Source organism: Porites lutea, chromosome 1 (genome assembly GCF_958299795.1).
Source record: "Porites lutea chromosome 1, jaPorLute2.1, whole genome shotgun sequence".
Classification (NCBI taxonomy): Eukaryota; Metazoa; Cnidaria; class Anthozoa; order Scleractinia; family Poritidae; genus Porites; species Porites lutea.
The window spans coordinates 59136290-59154666 of NC_133201.1; the positions used below are offsets into that span (position 1 = coordinate 59136290).

General features: G+C 39.1%; 2 protein-coding genes across 2 annotated transcripts; one reads left to right on the top strand and one right to left on the bottom strand.

Moving 5' to 3' along the window:
• Positions 1-1227: 1227 nt before the first annotated feature.
• LOC140923466 (E3 ubiquitin-protein ligase parkin-like) lies at positions 1228-16774 on the top strand. Its single transcript, XM_073373559.1, has 11 exons — positions 1228-1425; positions 1997-2144; positions 2658-2782; positions 4420-4503; positions 5358-5473; positions 6444-6589; positions 12190-12251; positions 12549-12683; positions 13195-13287; positions 13625-13742; positions 15343-16774. The coding sequence occupies exons 1-11, from the start codon at positions 1231-1233 to the stop codon at positions 15450-15452; spliced, it is 1332 nt and encodes a 443-aa protein (XP_073229660.1). The 5' UTR covers positions 1228-1230; the 3' UTR covers positions 15453-16774.
• On the bottom strand, positions 6648-10007 carry LOC140923455 (uncharacterized). The gene is made up of 2 exons (XM_073373551.1): positions 9691-10007; positions 6648-7934 (listed from the first exon to the last, which is right to left on the bottom strand). Exon 2 carries the CDS (start codon positions 7916-7918, stop codon positions 6869-6871), a length of 1050 nt encoding a protein of 349 aa, XP_073229652.1. The 5' UTR covers positions 7919-7934; positions 9691-10007; the 3' UTR covers positions 6648-6868.
• Positions 16775-18377: the final 1603 nt, after the last annotated feature.

An 18377-nucleotide genomic window follows, 5' to 3' on the forward strand; every position in this document is an offset into this window, starting at 1 on the left:
ATTTTTAGTGAATTCCCATTTCATATGGAATATTTGGCCCGAGATCTGTGCTCATCATTCAGCTGTTTCTCAGCTCGCTATATGCAACTATGGTTGGCTGTCATAATATAATCAAGTTTAAACATCGTATTTTGTCTATATTTTTTGACAAATCGATTGTCAAACTGTTTTGAAATACATTAAGAAGACATAGTCCGTTTGTTTGGGGCTTCATCAAGATAGGTTTCTTTGAATTTGGCGTACAATCTGTCCGATCCTGCGCTCTTCCTGAATCTTTGAATGGTTTGGCAGAATATTCTGAATGTTTGCAAAATCAATTGGGAATTTTGGGCCACCAAAATCGTTGACAATCAACCATGTACTTAAATTTCCTGTATGTGGTTTAAAGCAAGAAATTTTGAAGCTAAGACCATATGATAACTGTTTTCGTTACAACAAAGTAGTACTGTTGGTGCTTTGTTCCTAAAAACAGGAAGTAGCCTTTAGACTCATTTATCAATCGGTCATTTCCGCGTTTTGTTGACAACACTGAAAACCTTAGTTCGGATTTGATCAGAGGGTATTGGGCTTAATTGCATTTGTGAAGGAACACTTTTCTTAGGCTACTTTTTAGATTTATTGACTAAAGCATCTCATTTGCTCATCTGATAAGTTAAAGAAGCATCTCTGAATTTTATTTACAAATGAGTCATTTTTTCACCGTTCTTTGGCACTTTGTTTTTGACTGACAAACGCACCCTATGTTGACTTAGTTGTGCCCAGCTACTATGGTCTACTGCGAAGACAGGCAGAGGTCAAGAAAACAATAGGTTCAGGCTTTATACCATCCAGCTTGCTATTGACTTGCTACTCTCCCTCTGTTTCTCCATATATATCATTCAAGATTAGGTCAACAATGAATCACGATGCTTCTCTGGAAACTGATATTCAGAAAAAACAAATTTTTAAGTCTACTTAAGTCGTCTCTGGCTGTGTAACTGAATTGTGCTCATTCAGGTATGGTTTGGAAGATCTCCCACCCCCCTGCACAAGTCACAGGTCAAAGTCATCCACATGTATGACTGTTTAAACTGATGATGTCACAAGTGGTACATTAACAAGAGACATTGATCCACATGGGCATTCATTGGTGTTTCAGGTGTCATTGGGTTGAATCTATGGCAAGAATAGAATAGAACAGAATATAGAATATTTTTTTTGCAGGTACAAATGTTATAAGATCTCTCAAACATGGCATCTGCAAGAATTCGAAAACTTACTATCTTTGTGAGATTCAACTCCAGTACGAACATACCAGTCCAAATCGAACCCCAGTGGAATGTGTTAAAATTAAAAGAGGAGATTGGTCAGAGACAGGGAGTAGATCCTAAAGATATTAGAATTGTATTTGCTGGGCGAGAACTAAAGGATGACCTCAGACTAAAGGTACCCTTTAATATACATTGATCTTGGTTAAATGTATATACAGTCAAGTAATTGTAGGTGTCCCCAAACCTTGCCCGTCCCATAACGTATAAGACAAAACTGTTCTGGAACCAAATGTTTTCCAGCAGATCTGTTATGTATGAGAGACAAGAGACTATATCTTCTTGGAGGTCTGTAAAATAAACTCAAACCAATTAAAAAAAAGAAAAGTACTTTTCCCTGAAATCTTTGATCCCATAAGAATGGAAAACAGCAGAGACGAGGCTGTACATGCATATAATTATGAAGACTTCAAATGCATTTGGAAAACTTCAGAGGTCTGCATATACAATATGGGTTCTCTATGAAAAATCCTCTCAGGACAAATAACTTATGCCTTTGAGTTAAAAAAAGTTAGCAGGTGTTCTCTGCTTTATACTTTAATTTTGCAATGATATCATAATATTTTGTCTCTCCAATTTTTATTTATCTTTAATTCCCAGATTCATACTACCAAACCTATAACTTGTGAAACCCTCTGTTAAAAATGATCATTATTATCATTGATTATGATAATGATTTGATTTATCAGGATGCAGATATTCCCAACCAAAGTGTCATTCATGCTGTGCGTGGAGGTCGCTGGTCTGCAAGGCAAACTAGGGGTGCAGCAACCCCATTGTCCAAAGTTTGTCTTGATACTGTTGGAGAGGAGATGGAAGAAGGAGCTGCAGAGAATGGTACAGATGGACGTAACACCTTCTTACTATAGTAATGTTTATAATTTCACTGCATTGCCTGACTACTTCACTGAGTGTTTTATCCTTCCTTTTATCCTGGATAAATATTTGATCATTATTATAATATTATAATTATTATATATTGTTACACCAAATGCCTTTTACGTGATGAAAGATTACCAACAAACTTTGGCTACTGGCAGTATTGTTTGCCTTTCCGATAAAAGAAAAATATATTTGTATAATCCTGGTATTTGATGCGATGATACAGATTTTGACCATTCATCATTTCATTCTTTAGAGTCGTAACATCCATCTTTGCCTAGGCGACAATAGCAGACACTACAAAGCTCTCTATGTCTCATGCTCTTTTCAGATAGCAATGTGGGTTTTCTCTTGCATGACAAATAGAGAAAAACCTGTGTACAAAAATTCAGAATAATGGTGGCAAAGAATTAGAAATACCATTGTCAGTTTCACACTTGAAGCATTGCTTTGTTCCATACTTTTCAGCATCTGCAAATCAGCCTCGCCGAGCAAGCTATTTTGTTTACTGCAAAACTTGTAAAGATATTACCCCAGGAAAGCTGAGGGTTTGTTGTTCACGCTGTCGTGAAGGAGCAATGGTTCTCTATCAGGTATGGGTATTTAGTTTTTTAGTTACAATTTTAACAAGGTCTTCAGTTATTTTCTTGCATGGTTGAATGTTAAACCTAACGTAATGTAACCTAATTTTTAGGATGGAAAGCTCTCTATAATTTCCCGTGTAGAATTAAAAGTAAAATCTATGGAAAATTTAATACAAGTCACAGATCAAAAACGTAGCATTGTGCTTTAGCTGTACTGACAATCTGGGCCGAGTTGTTCAAAGCTGGGTTAAGATAACCCAGGGTTAGTGCGATATTTGAATTAAGATTTGAAAGCTTAAAAAGCATTTCAGCTTTAATTCTTTTTGTCTACAAGTTGATGATTGGAAGCTCTAAAACTAGCACAGAAAATTATCTGAGAAAATGCTTTTGAACGCATATAAAGAAACCCGGTTAAGCGCTAATCAGCCTTGGAGCAACTCGGCCCTGGTCTGAGGAGGCCAGGTCTTAATAAGGCCTTTTTTGCATTATATTTCGCCAGCTCTCATTCTTTCTCTCTTTTATATATCTGCATGCATTCTTAAACTCCTCCCTTCTTCTGCCTATTGCTTTCCCAATCACTTCCTACTTAGTAGGTTTTTATGTAATGTTTACAAAACAACTAGTAGGAGCGTATTATCAGGGTTAAAAACTTGAGGTGAAGCCGAGAGTTTTTAAACTGATAATACACGACTGCGAGTTTTTTGAATGGCTTCAAAATCTCTGATATAGATAAACTCATTCTTGCACTAATATTTAGATTTGGGGCTATTTGAAACACTTAACAGGATATATACTCTGTTATTCCTGCTGCACGTCTGCTTTCACTAGAGGTTCTCTGGACAGTCATATCCTATTTCAGAGAGTCTGCCATTTTCCACAAAACATATTCCACTGCTATTTATAGTATACAGAAAACACTGATTAAGCAATTAAGTATCATGGCAATACTTAAGATGATCATGACTCTGCCTTTTCATGAACAAACTGCCCTCAGATACAATAAATTTAACATCTTGATTTCATGATTTTTATATTGACTTGCAACATCTAGCTTATACGGTGTCTTTGCAAGACTGTCATGTAAGCAGATATCAATGAAAAGTAATGAGGCACCATTTCTTTCACATCAATTTTTTTTATGTTTGCATTCAACCTGCTGTTCTTCCAGACTGGAAGCAAACGACAGACCATAAAAATAAGTTCTAATTCCACCATTGTCTTCCTTTTCCAGTTCTGTATTGAAAAAAAATCAATCAATTTTCGGTCCAATTAGATGTAGTCAAAACTTTAAAAAATGGAGCTTTTTTGCTAAACTTACCACAAAATGTAGTTCCCTAATTTGTCGTAGAATGTTGAGTAGTACTTCCAGACGGTTATGACCTCTGTTTTCATTGGCCTAAATATAAAAGCAGTAGCTTCTTTTGTATTTAGGGCTAGGGGTATTGTTTGTGTTGAATTATCTATTGTTTCGTTCTTCAATCACAGACCATGTCTGGACAGCTACTGACCTTCTTAAATGTTGCCTAAGTTTTTCCCCGTACCATAAGTGAAGTTTCAGACTTTTGTCAGCAGACTCTTTTTGTCATGTGTCAATAGGTCCACCACAGGCTACCCAGTTCTTATTTCATTTCTTACCTTGTACACAGGACCCTAACAGCTGGGATGATGTTCTGAAGCCTGCTAGAATAAGAGGATCATGCAAAAGTCCAAGATGTGAAGGAGATACAGCGGTATTGGCTATATAAACTGTTTTAAAATGTGTGTTTAGCCTGGGGTGGGCTGTAAAGCAATACTCAAACTGACGTCACCTATTGATATTAATGTGTCAACCAGAGTACCATGTTGGTTCTTGTAACAAATTAATTTTCTTACTGTTTCACTTGTTAAAAATTTGAAAAACAAATAAGCAATGTTTGTAAACAGTGAGTATTGCTATTCTTTATGTAAATTATGAAGATGAAGGTTAATTTTTGTACATACAGTGTATAGTGGGTGTACCCTGTAGCAGCCTTATCTAATAACTTCACTCATGTAACTTCTTACATGTACATGTTGTTGTCGACTGTTTTTTTTGGTATCAAATCCCCTCAGATTTACTTTCATCATTTCAGGGCTTCTGGTATTTTGTATGGGATGGCAATGGGTTACATAATCCATAAGAAATCCCTCTGGGTTTTTAATCACAAATTGCATAACCTTTGCAAAGCAACAAATTTAAACATTCATTTAGTAACTCTACAAAGTATTAAACTGTTAATCAGCATGCACAACCTCTTAAATAGTCTACATTGTAATTTTGATGTGAATCTAATGAACTTTGTTTTATACCTAATTTTCTCTACAGAAATCACGTAAAGTTTGTTCTGCCACTTTCTTAAAATTTTACAGTTTTGTTCTTGATCTTTCGACTTGTGTACACAGGGCTGATAGCTGCATCAATTGATCTTCTGAGTGAGGTCTCCAAGTTGTCTGCGTACTGTGTCGGCAGATTTCTGAAATATTACAAAATATCATGGGATCTCCCCAAAATTCTGCATACTTAATTTGCCTGTACATGTTTTTTTCTTCATGAATTCTTTCACAGGTTTTTTACTTTAAATGTGCTCAACACCCAACTGATGAAGGAGACAGATGTGTAGCCCTTCCTTTAGTTCGTCCAAATACAAGAGACGTTCCCTGCTTAGCTTGCACAGACACCAAGTAAGTATGCAGTACTCATTTAAATGGAACACTGATAATAAGTGAACCTTTTACAATGAAGTATGATAACTTTGCAGGTTTTTTGGCTCCTGATACACTGAAAACCAACTGTCGTGAAACCACAATTATCTTAATTGTATAAATAGATATGTAAACTATGTTTTGGCTGAGTTGATTATGATCTATTTTGCTTTGTTTTAACATTTTCATGACAAAACACAAGAGTGAAAATCCTCAGTGAAAAAAAAAAGGAAGGAAAGAAAGAAATTAAATACTGTGAAAGATGCAATCGTTGGGGATCATGTTTTTGAAACAAGCAGCCATTGATCCACCAGTAGTTTTCAACTTCTAGTAACCCCAGCGCTTGTATTGTACAAGTTGTAGTTAACTTTTATCTCAGGTAATTTTTCTTTTTCTTTTGTGTCAACTTCATTAGCATACATTAACATACCCAAAAACAAAAGAAAAACAAAAATTACTTGAGATAAAAAATTAACTACAACATATACATGTACCTATCCTCCATCCGTTGTCCTCTGCTCATGTGCTTTCTCGCCCTTTGACTTGGGGACGATACTCTCTAACATGGCCTATGTGGAGAGGCTCCGCCCAAAAGGGGTACCATTTTTTAGGCTTCAGGTATATGAAAGGGTCACGGATTTCACTAGTTGAAGTACATGTCTGTAAAAGGACCTAAAGGAGCTAACAGACAAATCTTATGGCTGTGAAAAAGACAGAAAAACTTGCCTCTTCACGTGTTCCCGTCAGGTCACCCTCCTTTTCCGATGGCATTATTTATCAACCTCACCAACATCATCATCATCATCATCATCGTCGTCGTCGTTGTCTTAGTGATCAACATCATCGTCATCATTGTCTCTTTTTGGCATCTCCATTGCAGTAAATGAAAGCTAATCAAAGTTGAGCTAATGGAAGACACCTTAAAACTTGCTCATTTTATCTTCTACAGGGAAACCATTCTTGTTTTCCCTTGTCAAGATAAACACGCGATATGCCTGGACTGCTTTGAGGTGTACTGCACAACAAAATTAAATGACAGACAATTTGTACAACACGAGAGTTATGGGTACACTCTGCCATGTCCTGGAAGCTCAGGTGAGATAACTGTGCAAACAGCTTGAACAAAATAAAGATAAATAATGAAAGATGTTTAACGGTAAAATTTTTGACCAGCTAGTTCTGCTGAAACTCAACGACAAAAGGTTTCATAAAGTTGTATACATAAGTAATAGTCGGCCTGAGTTTATGCTCTCTGAGAAACAAGCCATGTCAAATTCTAGTGTGTTTTGATTCAGGCGTAGGATATATAAAAATAATGCTTGTTTTCAGGAGAGTCGAATATTCTCCAAATATAACGTAAGCCGGGTCTGAATATCACTCCTTTTTAAACATTTTTCCAATCTCCTTGAGCACATCGAGCGTAAATTGTTGGTATCTACTTTCCGCTTCTAACTGCTGCTGCAGAATTCTCTTGAACAAATCCTCCTCCCTTTTGCGGCTGTCTTCTAAAAATTCCCGCAAAATAGCGATCATGCTGAGATCGTCTTGCCTACTTTGAGTCATTTTCACTGGTCTTGGGTTCTTCCTGGGCTTTTTCCGGGTAGGTAAGAAATCACTGAGTGTGTTGTGCCAGTGAGGTCTTTTAACGCCCGATACTAGCGTCTCTTCCAAGGGGCTGTCTTCTTCAGATGATTCTTCGTCGCTGGGAGCATTCTGAGATGCTGTGACCCCCGGTGTGGGTGTGGTGCCCTCTGTGTACACCTGCATCTGTACCTGCCCCACGTGATTGGCTATGGGGGCATTCAGGGGCGTGATCGGGGGTGCTGGTGCGATGGGGCGCAAGGCTTTGGGTGTGGTGTTATCTGGTGGCAGTGTAATCAGACTTGCAGCAGGGGAAGCGGTAACAACCGTTGCTGAACTCATACTGGCATCACACATTTCCAATGGAATGTTGATTCGCACTACATCATCGTGATTAAATGGCGCTCCTTTGTTGGCAATAATCTCCTTTAAGATATCGTGATATGGAAATGAATGTGGCAGTTGGTCCTTTGTTCTGTTGTATTCTGCCAGCAGATTCTTTATTCGTACTTTACACTGATTGCCTGTTCTGGGACCTAGTGAGCAATGAGCGACCCGCCGGTTAAATTCTCTAGCGATCATATTCCACTCTTGGTAGTTCCGTTTCTTGCCTTTGATCAAACGGTAATTTGCCCTCCATAAACTCAACAGTGTCATTGTTTCTGTATCAGACCACCGTGACGAGTTCACTGTTCCCCCAGCGTCTTCCATACTTGCCGCTTCCAAGGGTTTTGAGACCATTGCCTGTTGCTGTTGTTGGGGGGTCACCTCAATGTGAACAACAGTACTCTTCTCCCCCTCCCCTAGGGTCATCGTACTTGTGTGGGAATCGGCTGTCGCCATGGCAACCGTCCTTAGGCTGTTGAGAAAAAATTGAGCACGTGTTACAGTCTAACCTCTCCTTACGGACACCTCTCTATTACGGAAAGTTCGTTTGGTCCCAGAAATGCCAAAAATCATACATTCCCTACCTCTATAATACGGACACCTCTGTAAAGCGGACACTTGGTTCTGTCCCTTTGGTGTCTATATAGAGGTGTTTTACTCCTGCAATATGTTGACGACCGTACGGTTGGAAAAGACGAAATCCTCTTATGTAAGGCGTCTGGTTTAAAGCGTTTGACTTAGGAATGATCCTTCTGGAACGCATTTCAAGAGAAGAGAATGCCAGAAGATCTGACACCACTTGCTGCACTGAAAGGACCACAAGCTTTACAGCCTAAATGGGATTATTGTGCATCCATTATAGCCATCGTGGCTGTTGACCATAAAAGAATTGGTGAAGCATAAATTTTGGATTTTTTAGGTGGTACCTATGGAAATGAACTACACGTTTCGCATTACTAGGGTGCTGTTTTTTGGGTGATTGGACATTTGCTTAAGTTTCTTATTCGACCAAGTACATTAAGAGTTTCCCTCCCCGCTATCAGCACCCTGCGGTAGCAGAGTAGGCTATCAGAAGCTTCCTCTGCAAATATCCTTAGTTCACTGAGAGGTTGGTCGACGCGATTTGACCTTTGTCTACAGTCCGGCGGTGCCATTTTATTTCAGGTATTTTAAATCCGGTTAAACTTAATTTCACAAATGTGACGTCTTGCCAAGTTGATTTTTTTGACATAAAAAAGTAATTTGTGACTTAAATGCAATACAGTCACTTTGTATACCGTATTATTATTGTTTGGACGGTAAAGTCAAACTTGCTTTTCTTGCAACAAACACTTCACTGAAAGTACGTGAACACTTTCGGGCCATAATTTGAAACTTACCACTTTCCAGCCTCTGCCTCCCGTTACGATCTTTATCACACATTATCTCGGCAAAAATTAATTATCCCCCTTTTAATAGAAAGTGACCAGCTTTCTCTTTTGAATGCTTACCCCAATACTACTGTGACCCATTGCGCCTAAATTCTCTCTTCAGAAATTTTAATTTACTTACACTGCTAATTTCATTTTACTGGTAATCTAGAAGCAACTCTAGTTCGAGAAAGATTGAATTATAAGTCGGCACATTTTAGACCACGAAATTTAATCAACTCTATGACACTGTCCGCCCCTTTAAGCCACGGTGGATTTTAGCCAAAATTAACTAAGTGTAACTTATACCGTCAAGTATAGTACGAGTCGGAGGTTTCGAAAAAGCATTGAAGGGCTGTAAAGGAAAGCACGCCTTTATATTACGAGGGCCAAGAAAACTCAGAAACTACAAAACAAAAAGAACTCACGGAAACATAAGAAATTGAAAACTGTCACTTGATTTGTCTTTGAAGGAAAGCGAAAGCTTTCTTTTATGTAAATCAATAGATATAGACTTTCGATCCAAAATTACCGCTTCGAAAGCGACTTCCCTCTGTTTCTGGTATTAAAAACATCTCCGAATTCAGTTTATTCAATTTCTTAGATCGCTATATTTGTAACTGCTTCGAAAGGAATCCATGCTTTCTCGGTCGATTGCGAATTCAGATGATGTAAACAGCATTGAATCCGACGTTGCAAGTAAATGATTAAAATATTACGAATGGATGCTAATTCCGGATTCGAGCTTGTCTAAACCTTTATTCTAATAAATAAGTCGCTTTTGGCTGTTTATACGTTAGTAAATTAAATTATACTTACAAAAAGTCGTTTCTGTCGTTTATTTGTTTCGTGTGGCTGTGTTATCTGCCAGAAAGCGATCTTCTTTCCTTACGAGTGTTCGATTGAATTCGATTCCCGTCGCGCTCAAACCAACAACAGAATCGAAGCTCGCTGGAGTCGATTGATCGACTAATCTTCCCAATTTCTCAGTTTGCACTTGCCCGGTGTAAATCTTCTTCGATAGTAAATCACAAAGAGATAGATTTTCTAGGATTCTTCGAAGTAATTCAAGTCACCAGATTAAATCTTTATCCGCCGAAAGCGTTCCTCTGTTTTTCCCGTCTTCATTCAAGCTGGCTGCCTTGCATGTGTCGATCAATATCTGAACAATGACCTTTTGTTTTTGTTATGACGTGAACCAGATCCGCCGCGCCGATCAGTGATTTGATTTCACTTGTAACGCTTGCGTGTATGACTCGCGCGTAATTTTTCGGTGGAATTAAAAACGGTGATAGAAATCAATAAGTTGAAGAAAAATATCAAAGGACGAATAACTATCACCGTCCCACAAGCTTTTCTAGCTCCTGATGAAGGTTAGTTCTGCTTAACCGAAATATTGGGCAGATAAATTACTCATCCATAGTATAGCTGTCCAATCAGCCTTGCCTTCAATACCAACAACTTGTTCCGACAGTGCAACTTAAAAAACACGATGATACTTATGGTAGATATAGAAGACCGACTGTGAACGAAACGTTACGTGTTAGTGTTACACTAACAGAACTCTCTGTCTCCAAAATTCTCAAATAAAGTTAACTTTTTTACCGCTTGTTTATTTCTTTAAAAAATATCTACAGTGATGTGCAATTTCCTTAACGTTTTTCTTTGCACATTGTGAATTGATTTCCTCTCTTGTTTATTTCTTCTTCTTCTCCCTCTTTCTTTTCTTTTTTTTTTTTGCGTTTGGTTTAAAAGAAATCTCTGACATGGCTGCCACAGGTCAGGAAATGGTCGGGGAAAAATTTCTTCAAGGTCAGGGAAAAGTCAGGGAATTTCACTTTGAGTCAGGGAAAAGTGAAATTTTGAGAGAACATGTGTACTCTTTTTCCTCTATACGTTTACTGTTTTCTAACATTTAAAATTCTTCTGTACATTTTACAGACATGAATCGTTTTGTACATGTATTGGTAGAATATTTTTCGTGAAAATGAACGACAAGCCGATGTTGGCTTTTCGAGAACATCTTCAATTTTTGGTACGTTATGTTAACGAACTTCAATTCATGTACGCTGCATGCGTCTTGCTTTTAAAAAGCATAAATAAATGGGTGGAGAGGATGGTTGTGAGGAAAGGGTTGAGTCCATTATCATGACTAATGTATGAAATTGTTAATTCCGTTGGTCAGGTAAATTTTACATTTGTCGGGAAAAAGTCAGGGAATTTCAGAAACCTCAGGCTGTGGCAACCATGTCTGAAGTCGTCAAGGCGGTGATAACTATCCAAATTTATTTGTGGATATTGTAACGACACTTGCCATCTCTGTATTGAAGTTTATAGAATTACTTCTCCTGTCGGCTACTGGTTCATTCTTCCATGCCTTCACACTGAGCGATATTCAAAGTCAGAGGCTTTTCACACAAATGCTCTTTGGGATAAAGCATAATATCTAGCTAGTATATCTGTATTGAAGCCCGGCCTGGGATGGTTTACTCTGATACGTGTATATTAACTACATGGGCAATAAGTGTAACGTAGACCATGGCCTACCGGCTTGACTTATTTGCTTAAAGTTGGTTGTTTTATAAAGATGAGTGTTTTCTTTTCTGTGCTTTATACCCTCTTGACACTCTTCAAACTTATAAACAGCTTACAGATTCTAGGAAAGGCCAAACTGAAAATGACTTTCAACGTGGTTTGTTTTTTCTAAACACACCCAAAGTTGTACAAGTACTCCTCTCTCTCCCTCCCTGTGAGAGAGAGTGTGGAGAAGGGAAGAAGTTACTCCTTGGTTAATACGCTACAACTGAATATATTGTACAGTACAAACCAACAAGTACAAGAACCTGGGTTTTTAAAAGAACCTGTTTGGCTAAAATTTGCCGGTTAGTCCCCTCTATACAAGGACCTGTTAACGGGCTAAAATTTTGAAGCGCAGGTTCTTTTTTTCTGAAATCTAAAAAAATGTTTACACTTGGGCAAATAAGATAAATTAACATGTGGGACCCTCTTTGGAGACATCAGTGTTTTATCACTCCAACTGCAATGCACTTCTTATTGTAGTCATTTTTACATAATTACTTATTTGGTATACTGACTCATACATGTGGAATAGGCTGGACAGCGCTACATTCTCTTACCTGCGTTGTAACGTTTTTCTTCCGAAAGTACGAAAATATTCAAGAGCCTAATTGGCCTTGTTTGCTAGTTACCAAGAACCTGTTTATGCTAACGTGGGAAAATTTAGGTTCTTCCTCGTGGGGTAGTACTGGTGTACTCTACATTAACATGTTTGATCTTATGCGTGTATTTTTCCTGTAGATAATTGTACAAATTCCCTTATTGCCGAGGCTCATCATTTTCGGGTGCTTGGAGAAGATCAGGTTTGTAGTGTTGTACAAAGTAGTTTTTATGTGAATTTTAAAATAACATTAGCTCATTATCCCCCTCTCTCCGCCAGCGCTCAGATTTGCGAGCATTGAATGCGACTTAAAGCTTTACCGAAATGAACGAAGTCGATAGAAGGATGAGGTCACACAGGAATCGAACTGTGGACCTCTCGCACAAACAGAAGGTGGCGAACTATTAAACTAACTGTACCAATTCTTTCTTCTGAAATCAGAACCATCATTGTGTATTTAGAATTTTAACATATGATCTGAGTACTTCTCTTGTTGCAGTATAACCGTTATCAAACATTTGGGACCGAGGAATATGTTCTAAATATGGGTGGTGTGTTGTGCCCAGGTCGCGGTTGTGGAAATGGACTGTTGCCCGAGCGAGGAATGCGGTCTGTTAGGTGTAATGTTTGCAGTGTAAGTCTAGATAACGTTTGATTTCCTGGATGCTTGTTGTAATGTTAACGCTCCTCATAAAATGCTAACATCGCATTTGCGATGCTCGAGCCAAGCAAACAAATAGAAACAGATCAGGTTGAAAGACATCAAATATACCGACCATACATTAAAAATCAAGTACAATCCTGCCATCTTTATTATCATCATCATCATCGCCATCAGACAGTCATCGCCTCGGCAAAAAACTGGTCAGCAGCAAATACTTGGAGAAACCGGCCTGCAATATATGAAATTCATAATATTCTTCATTTCATGTCAATAATTCATCTTTCCCGGGTATATTACCAACCAAATGACCAGCTCCTAGTTGGCTCGCTAATTCAATTTGTTAGAGTGCTGCACTGTTATCACAGAGGTCATTAGTGTTCAGACCCCGGCAAGACTGACTTTTTTCAGTCTTTCTTTTCTTAATGATCTACTTCACATTTTCGAATTCCATTATTTAATATGACATTCGTATTCATTTCAGCTGAATTTTTGTAAAGAATGCAAGGAACCCTTTCAGCAAGGACACTCTTGTCGTCAGAATCAATCAGCTTCTGCTTCTACCGCCAGCCAAAGTGTAAGTCAAGTGCATTCTTTACTTTTTTGACTTGACAGTTTCACTGTGCACAAATTATTGGCTAAGCCGCGAGGAGAATGAGGTGCAAACTTCACTGCTGCTCGTTTGTTCGCGAAGCGTGCGTTTTCGTAGTTTTTCCCCCCTCGCTAAACAAACCAGCTCAGGCAACTGTTTTTTAAATGTGTGAGCAACAAAGAATAGAGAGCTGATTTCCTTGCAAAATAGTCACTTCTTATCTTCATTCAAATTATAAAAGGAAAATGTGAGAGTGTACAGACGATTTTTGTTATAGGGGCAACTTTGAATGTTCAGTTCTGACTTGCTTCTGTTTCCTCAGAGATATCAGGTAAACGCCGAAAATGCTAGACGCGCGCGCTGGGAGGCTGAGGCCCAGCAAGTCATCCAGAGAATCAGCAAGAAGTGTCCCGGATGTCAGACAAATACGGAGAAAAATGGTAAGTAACCAGTATCAATACGATTCTTCCTTTGTTTTGTCTGGCTTAGCTGCTGGTGTTATCTTACTGACATAGAGACGGTGATCAGTAACTTAATGAACATTCAGACGTCGAAAGAGCATAGGAGTACTAGTAATCTCTTAAAATCGGTTCCTGAGTATAACGAATGGTTTTAGAGAAATCCTCTGTTAAGAACTCGAAATTTATCCGTAAAATGTATGGCTCATTGGCGTTTTTGTCACCAAAGGCAATTTCGCAGTTTTTGGTGGCTGCTGTTTCCATTTGATATTTCCTGCTAAGAGCTTAAGTTTGGTTTGTATGCAGCTTATCTTCTAGTGAGTCAGGTGTTACTTCCCCGTATAGCCCTTCCCTTCCCAACTTACAACGCTACTTCCTGTTACGCCGGTTCTTTTCCTGTGGGACCAAGGGTTCTATATTGTACGTATAGAAATAAAGAGATCTAAGGAGAGCTGTTCCGATGCTCAAATACAACTTCATGGTCAGTGTGAGGCTGTGAGCTTGGTACTTTTGATCGTTCTCCGAACCCCCCACTCCTTGTAAAGCTGTTAATCGTTTTCATAGACTTGTCACATTTAATTGTCTACTTCTTTTGCTGAGTTTTATCGCTGAAAGCGAACATTTTAATGAATTTTTGAAGGGAAGCTTGGCAGAAGAGGGAGAATACAAAACTGCTAAGGGGAGTAACTGATTCTTTAGTTAGATCACACCCATGCTCAATATACTTTACGTTATTGACCGGTATTTTTCGGTCAAGTTGGCTGGATACTCTTGTACTGCAAACGCGTTTTGAAGGAAATTCCGCTCCCACCCGGCTGCAACAACTCCTTCTATTAGCGACACTAGCTAGCGATCCCGAGTGACCCCATGATAACGAGAGTTGGTTGTGATAAGCTTAGCCTGCATGTGTACAGCTGCCTCCTCCAGTCAAACAAATTTAGAGAACTTAAGCGACGATCACGGCGACGGCTATAAAAACGTCACTTAAAAAGTGAAGTCGCGCTGCCTCAAACTTTATCACACTTATTCCATCTCGTTTAACTCGTCAAATGTTGGCAAACTTCTTTGGAGTTGAATTCTGAAAGTTTGTATCAAAATTCGGGAAAAGAGAAAGAAAATTGTTGTTTTGTGTCCCCTGTTCTCGACAAAACGTGAAATTAGGCATTTTCACGTTGTAGTCGTGCAACTACGGTAAAGAAATGTACAAAAAAGCGTGATGCACGTGCAAAGTTGTTAAAAAAGTTGTTTTGCCAATCTAAACCTATTAATTTATTGTCGTTCTCGTTGCCGTTGCCGTTGCCGTCGTCGTTGCTTCAGCTCCTTTCTTAAAATCAGAGAGAGAGACGGCTGTGTATAGGCTATAGAGCGGTTTTCACTTGACTGTCGTAAAACCAAAACCAAAGTAAATACACTAGCCAACCAAAGGGCGTAGTAAAACCAAAACCAAAACCAATCCCTTTCGACAGTCAAGTGAAAACCGCTCTAATAAGCTCTATTGTTGTACAAAATCTTTACTATTTGCCTCATTCCGTTGTCATAGTAACACTAACTGATGTTTTGTTTGTACCCTTGTCTTTTGTAGAAGGATGCAATCACATGACCTGCACTCGATGCAGATTTGAATGGTGCTGGATTTGTCGTATTCGGTGGAACCCTGATTGCCAGGGGTCCCACTGGTTCCAGCAACGTTAGATTCATACGTGTGTGGAAAAAATGTCACTAAAGCCCTTGGGTATTCTTACATCTATAAACATTTTCCTCTCACTCGATCTTAGTATTAAAATACAAAAATAAAAATCCCTAATCTCAGTTTGAAAAGTGCTTTAAAAAGCACCTTATGAAAGTACCATTGGTGAGTTTTCGTTCGAATGATCACACTAAGGCCTGTTTCAAACGTCGCGCTATTGCCATGCCGAACTCAATTCATAAATTATGAAAATGTATGTGTTTAGGTGTTTTGACTCTACTGCGCGTGATTGCGACGTTTTCTTTATTTTGAATTTGGCGGCACTGAATTAAATTCGACGGTTGAAACCACTCCGCCCGTGCTATTGCTGTGGAACTGCCGGGTCAAATTCATTTGAGTTCGCCGACACGGCAGTAGCGCGACGTTTGAAACGGGCCTAAGGCTACGTCCACACGATTCCGGGTTTTTTTTATTCCGTCCACACGTTCACTGAAAGCGAATCTTTTGGAAAAAGTAATTAGTTTAAGCCCCCGTCCAGACGAATCCGGTTAAGATACGCGGTTTAAGAAATGTCCGGGTGCGTGTGGACGGCGTCTTAGGATTTCGTAGACAGGTCAAGCGTTTAGCTCCATTAAACCGCCGCCTGGTTAGCTCAGATGGGAGAGCGCCGGTCTCCTAAGCGGGAGGTCGCGGGTTCAAACCCCGGCAGGACCAACACTCAGGGTCTCTAAAATAACTGAGGAGAAAATGCTGCCTTTGCAATGACATCTGCAAATGGTTAGACTTTCTAGTCTTCTCGGATAGGGACGAAAAACCGTAGGTCCCGTCTCACGGCACTTACACTTATCTGGTTCTTGTGGGACGTAAAGGAATCCACACCACTCTTCAAAAGAGTAGGGGATGTAGACCCCGGTGGTGTAGTTAATCTCTCCTGGGCTGGGTGGGTTATCTGTAAGGACACACTTAAATTGGAGCCTCGCTCTGTTGTGTGTTCCGCACCATATGGTGGAAGTGATCAAATAATTTTACAAGTTTTAGTTCCATTTACAAGTTTTGGGATTGGTTTTAGCAAGGTAGAAGTTGCTTTTTAACCCCTCTTAGTTCAGTGTAAGATAGTACGGTAGCGTAATAGTATTGATGATTTTAAATCTAAAAATACTGGCCAGTATTAGTGCTTTAAATTTTTTAAAATAGGGGGTACTGAATTTTTTACTTGCACACATCGAATTGTTGTACATTTCTCCTTTTTTGCTTTTGTACCGTAGTACAGGGGCTAGGCTATTGCTATACCTAGAATAAAAGAATCAATATCATATTTTGTTCAAAATGTTATTGTTTTTATTGGTGTCTATTTTATTTCAAGGGAGAAACTTGTAAGTTACAGTTGCTAAAGTAGTATAGAATTTTCAAGGAGTGTTGTGTAGGAAACTGGTCGTTTCGATACGAACTCAAGGAGTGAAATTGCACAAAAATTTCGATCACTTCAAGTATCGTTTGCGCGTGAACAAGAAAAACATTTTGGGTGAATATTCTTCGTTCTTTAAGCCAAGGACGTGAAACTTTAACACCTCGACTGAATAAGCTTTTATCGTGTTTGGAAGGAGATCCCCTCACGACTTTGTATCGAGACGACCCTTGTGTGAGTCTTAAACACATTTTAATATTTTATTTTACGCCTTCGTTTTCTACACATAGCGTTTATCGATTTAGGTTGCATTCCTTGTGTATACTTCAAGGGGGGGGGGGGGGGGGGGGGAGGTGCGGAGAACATTTTTTAAGGGGGCAAATGTTTTTAACCACCCTCTGGCACAAAAGAAAAACATGACCCCCCACCCAGTCTTGACGAGGAAAGTAAAATATAGGCAATATGATAAAATGGTCGAGAGATTAATGTGTAAAATAGAAAAATAAAAACAAAAGATAACCAAAGGTTGAAAGATATTTTAGGCTTGATTTCTGCCGCTCTCTCGGTCCTCGCCAAGAAGAGACTGTTTGCAGGAGGAGCGCGGGCTTAGCACTCGACTTTTTGCGGCCCAAATTCTATCTCAAAGCACTTCTGCAACTGAGGGAGCTGACTACCTTTAGTGGGGATGCTCTTGAACATGTAGACTGTGTTATTCATAATTAGGAGAAACAAAGTGTTGATGATGTTGTTGAGGTTGTTGATGATGATGATGATGATGATGATGGGAACGATTGTTAATGCTGCCGATGGTGATGACGATGATGATGGTGGAAATGAAGAGGGTACTAAGAGATTTGGTGACAATGAGGAAGTTCAGAGCATTTCCTCACAAAGAAAGTTGCAATGTGTTTTCAAGCATTAAATTTGTACAGCAAATTTTAAACTCGTGACACTTTTTTCAAGTTGTGTATGCTATTTGAGCCATCAAGCACTTTAAGTCATTCCAATGTTAACTTGTTTGCATAGGAATACTTATTATAAAATACTTCGTATGGCTGTTATGTTAGTTTATAGAGCCTGGCACTATTTCAGTCCATTCATTAGCAAACTTTCTTCAAGGATGGTTTTCTTTCTAAAAAAAAATCCACAAAATAATGTTTCTTTTGATAATAAGCGAAGAAAAAAAATAGCAACCCTTGTCCCTCCTTTCGTCTCTCAAAAATTTTGGTAACCCCCCCTTGTCCCTTTCCAAAAAATTGGAGATCCCCCCCCCCAAAAAAAAAATCCTCAGTCTCTTACTTTATTTTAGTTTTTGTTTGTTTTTTTTGCAAATCCATGGCCGCGAGCGACGAGCGCCGAAGCCGCAAGTCGTTTGCAAATGCGCTTCAGGCCTGCGAACGTCCCTAGCGGCGAAGACCGCGTTGCCTGGGATTAGCCTGGGACCAGACTTCGCAGTGGGGGGAAAGGCCAAAAACGGGGTGAGAAGGTTGTGAGACAGCTAAAGAAAAACCGATACAGAGGCTGT

Coding starts and splice junctions, on each gene's coding strand:
- LOC140923466 (XM_073373559.1), top strand. CDS start 1,231: ATGGCATCTGCAAGAATTCGAAAACTTACTATCTTTGTGAGATTCAAC. Junction 4,504..5,357: donor GATGTGAAGGAGATACAGCG/GTATTGGCTATA, acceptor ATTCTTTCACAG/GTTTTTTACTTTAAATGTGC. Junction 12,252..12,548: donor GGGTGCTTGGAGAAGATCAG/GTTTGTAGTGTT, acceptor CTCTTGTTGCAG/TATAACCGTTATCAAACATT.
- LOC140923455 (XM_073373551.1), bottom strand. CDS start 7,918: ATGGCGACAGCCGATTCCCACACAAGTACGATGACCCTAGGGGAGGGG.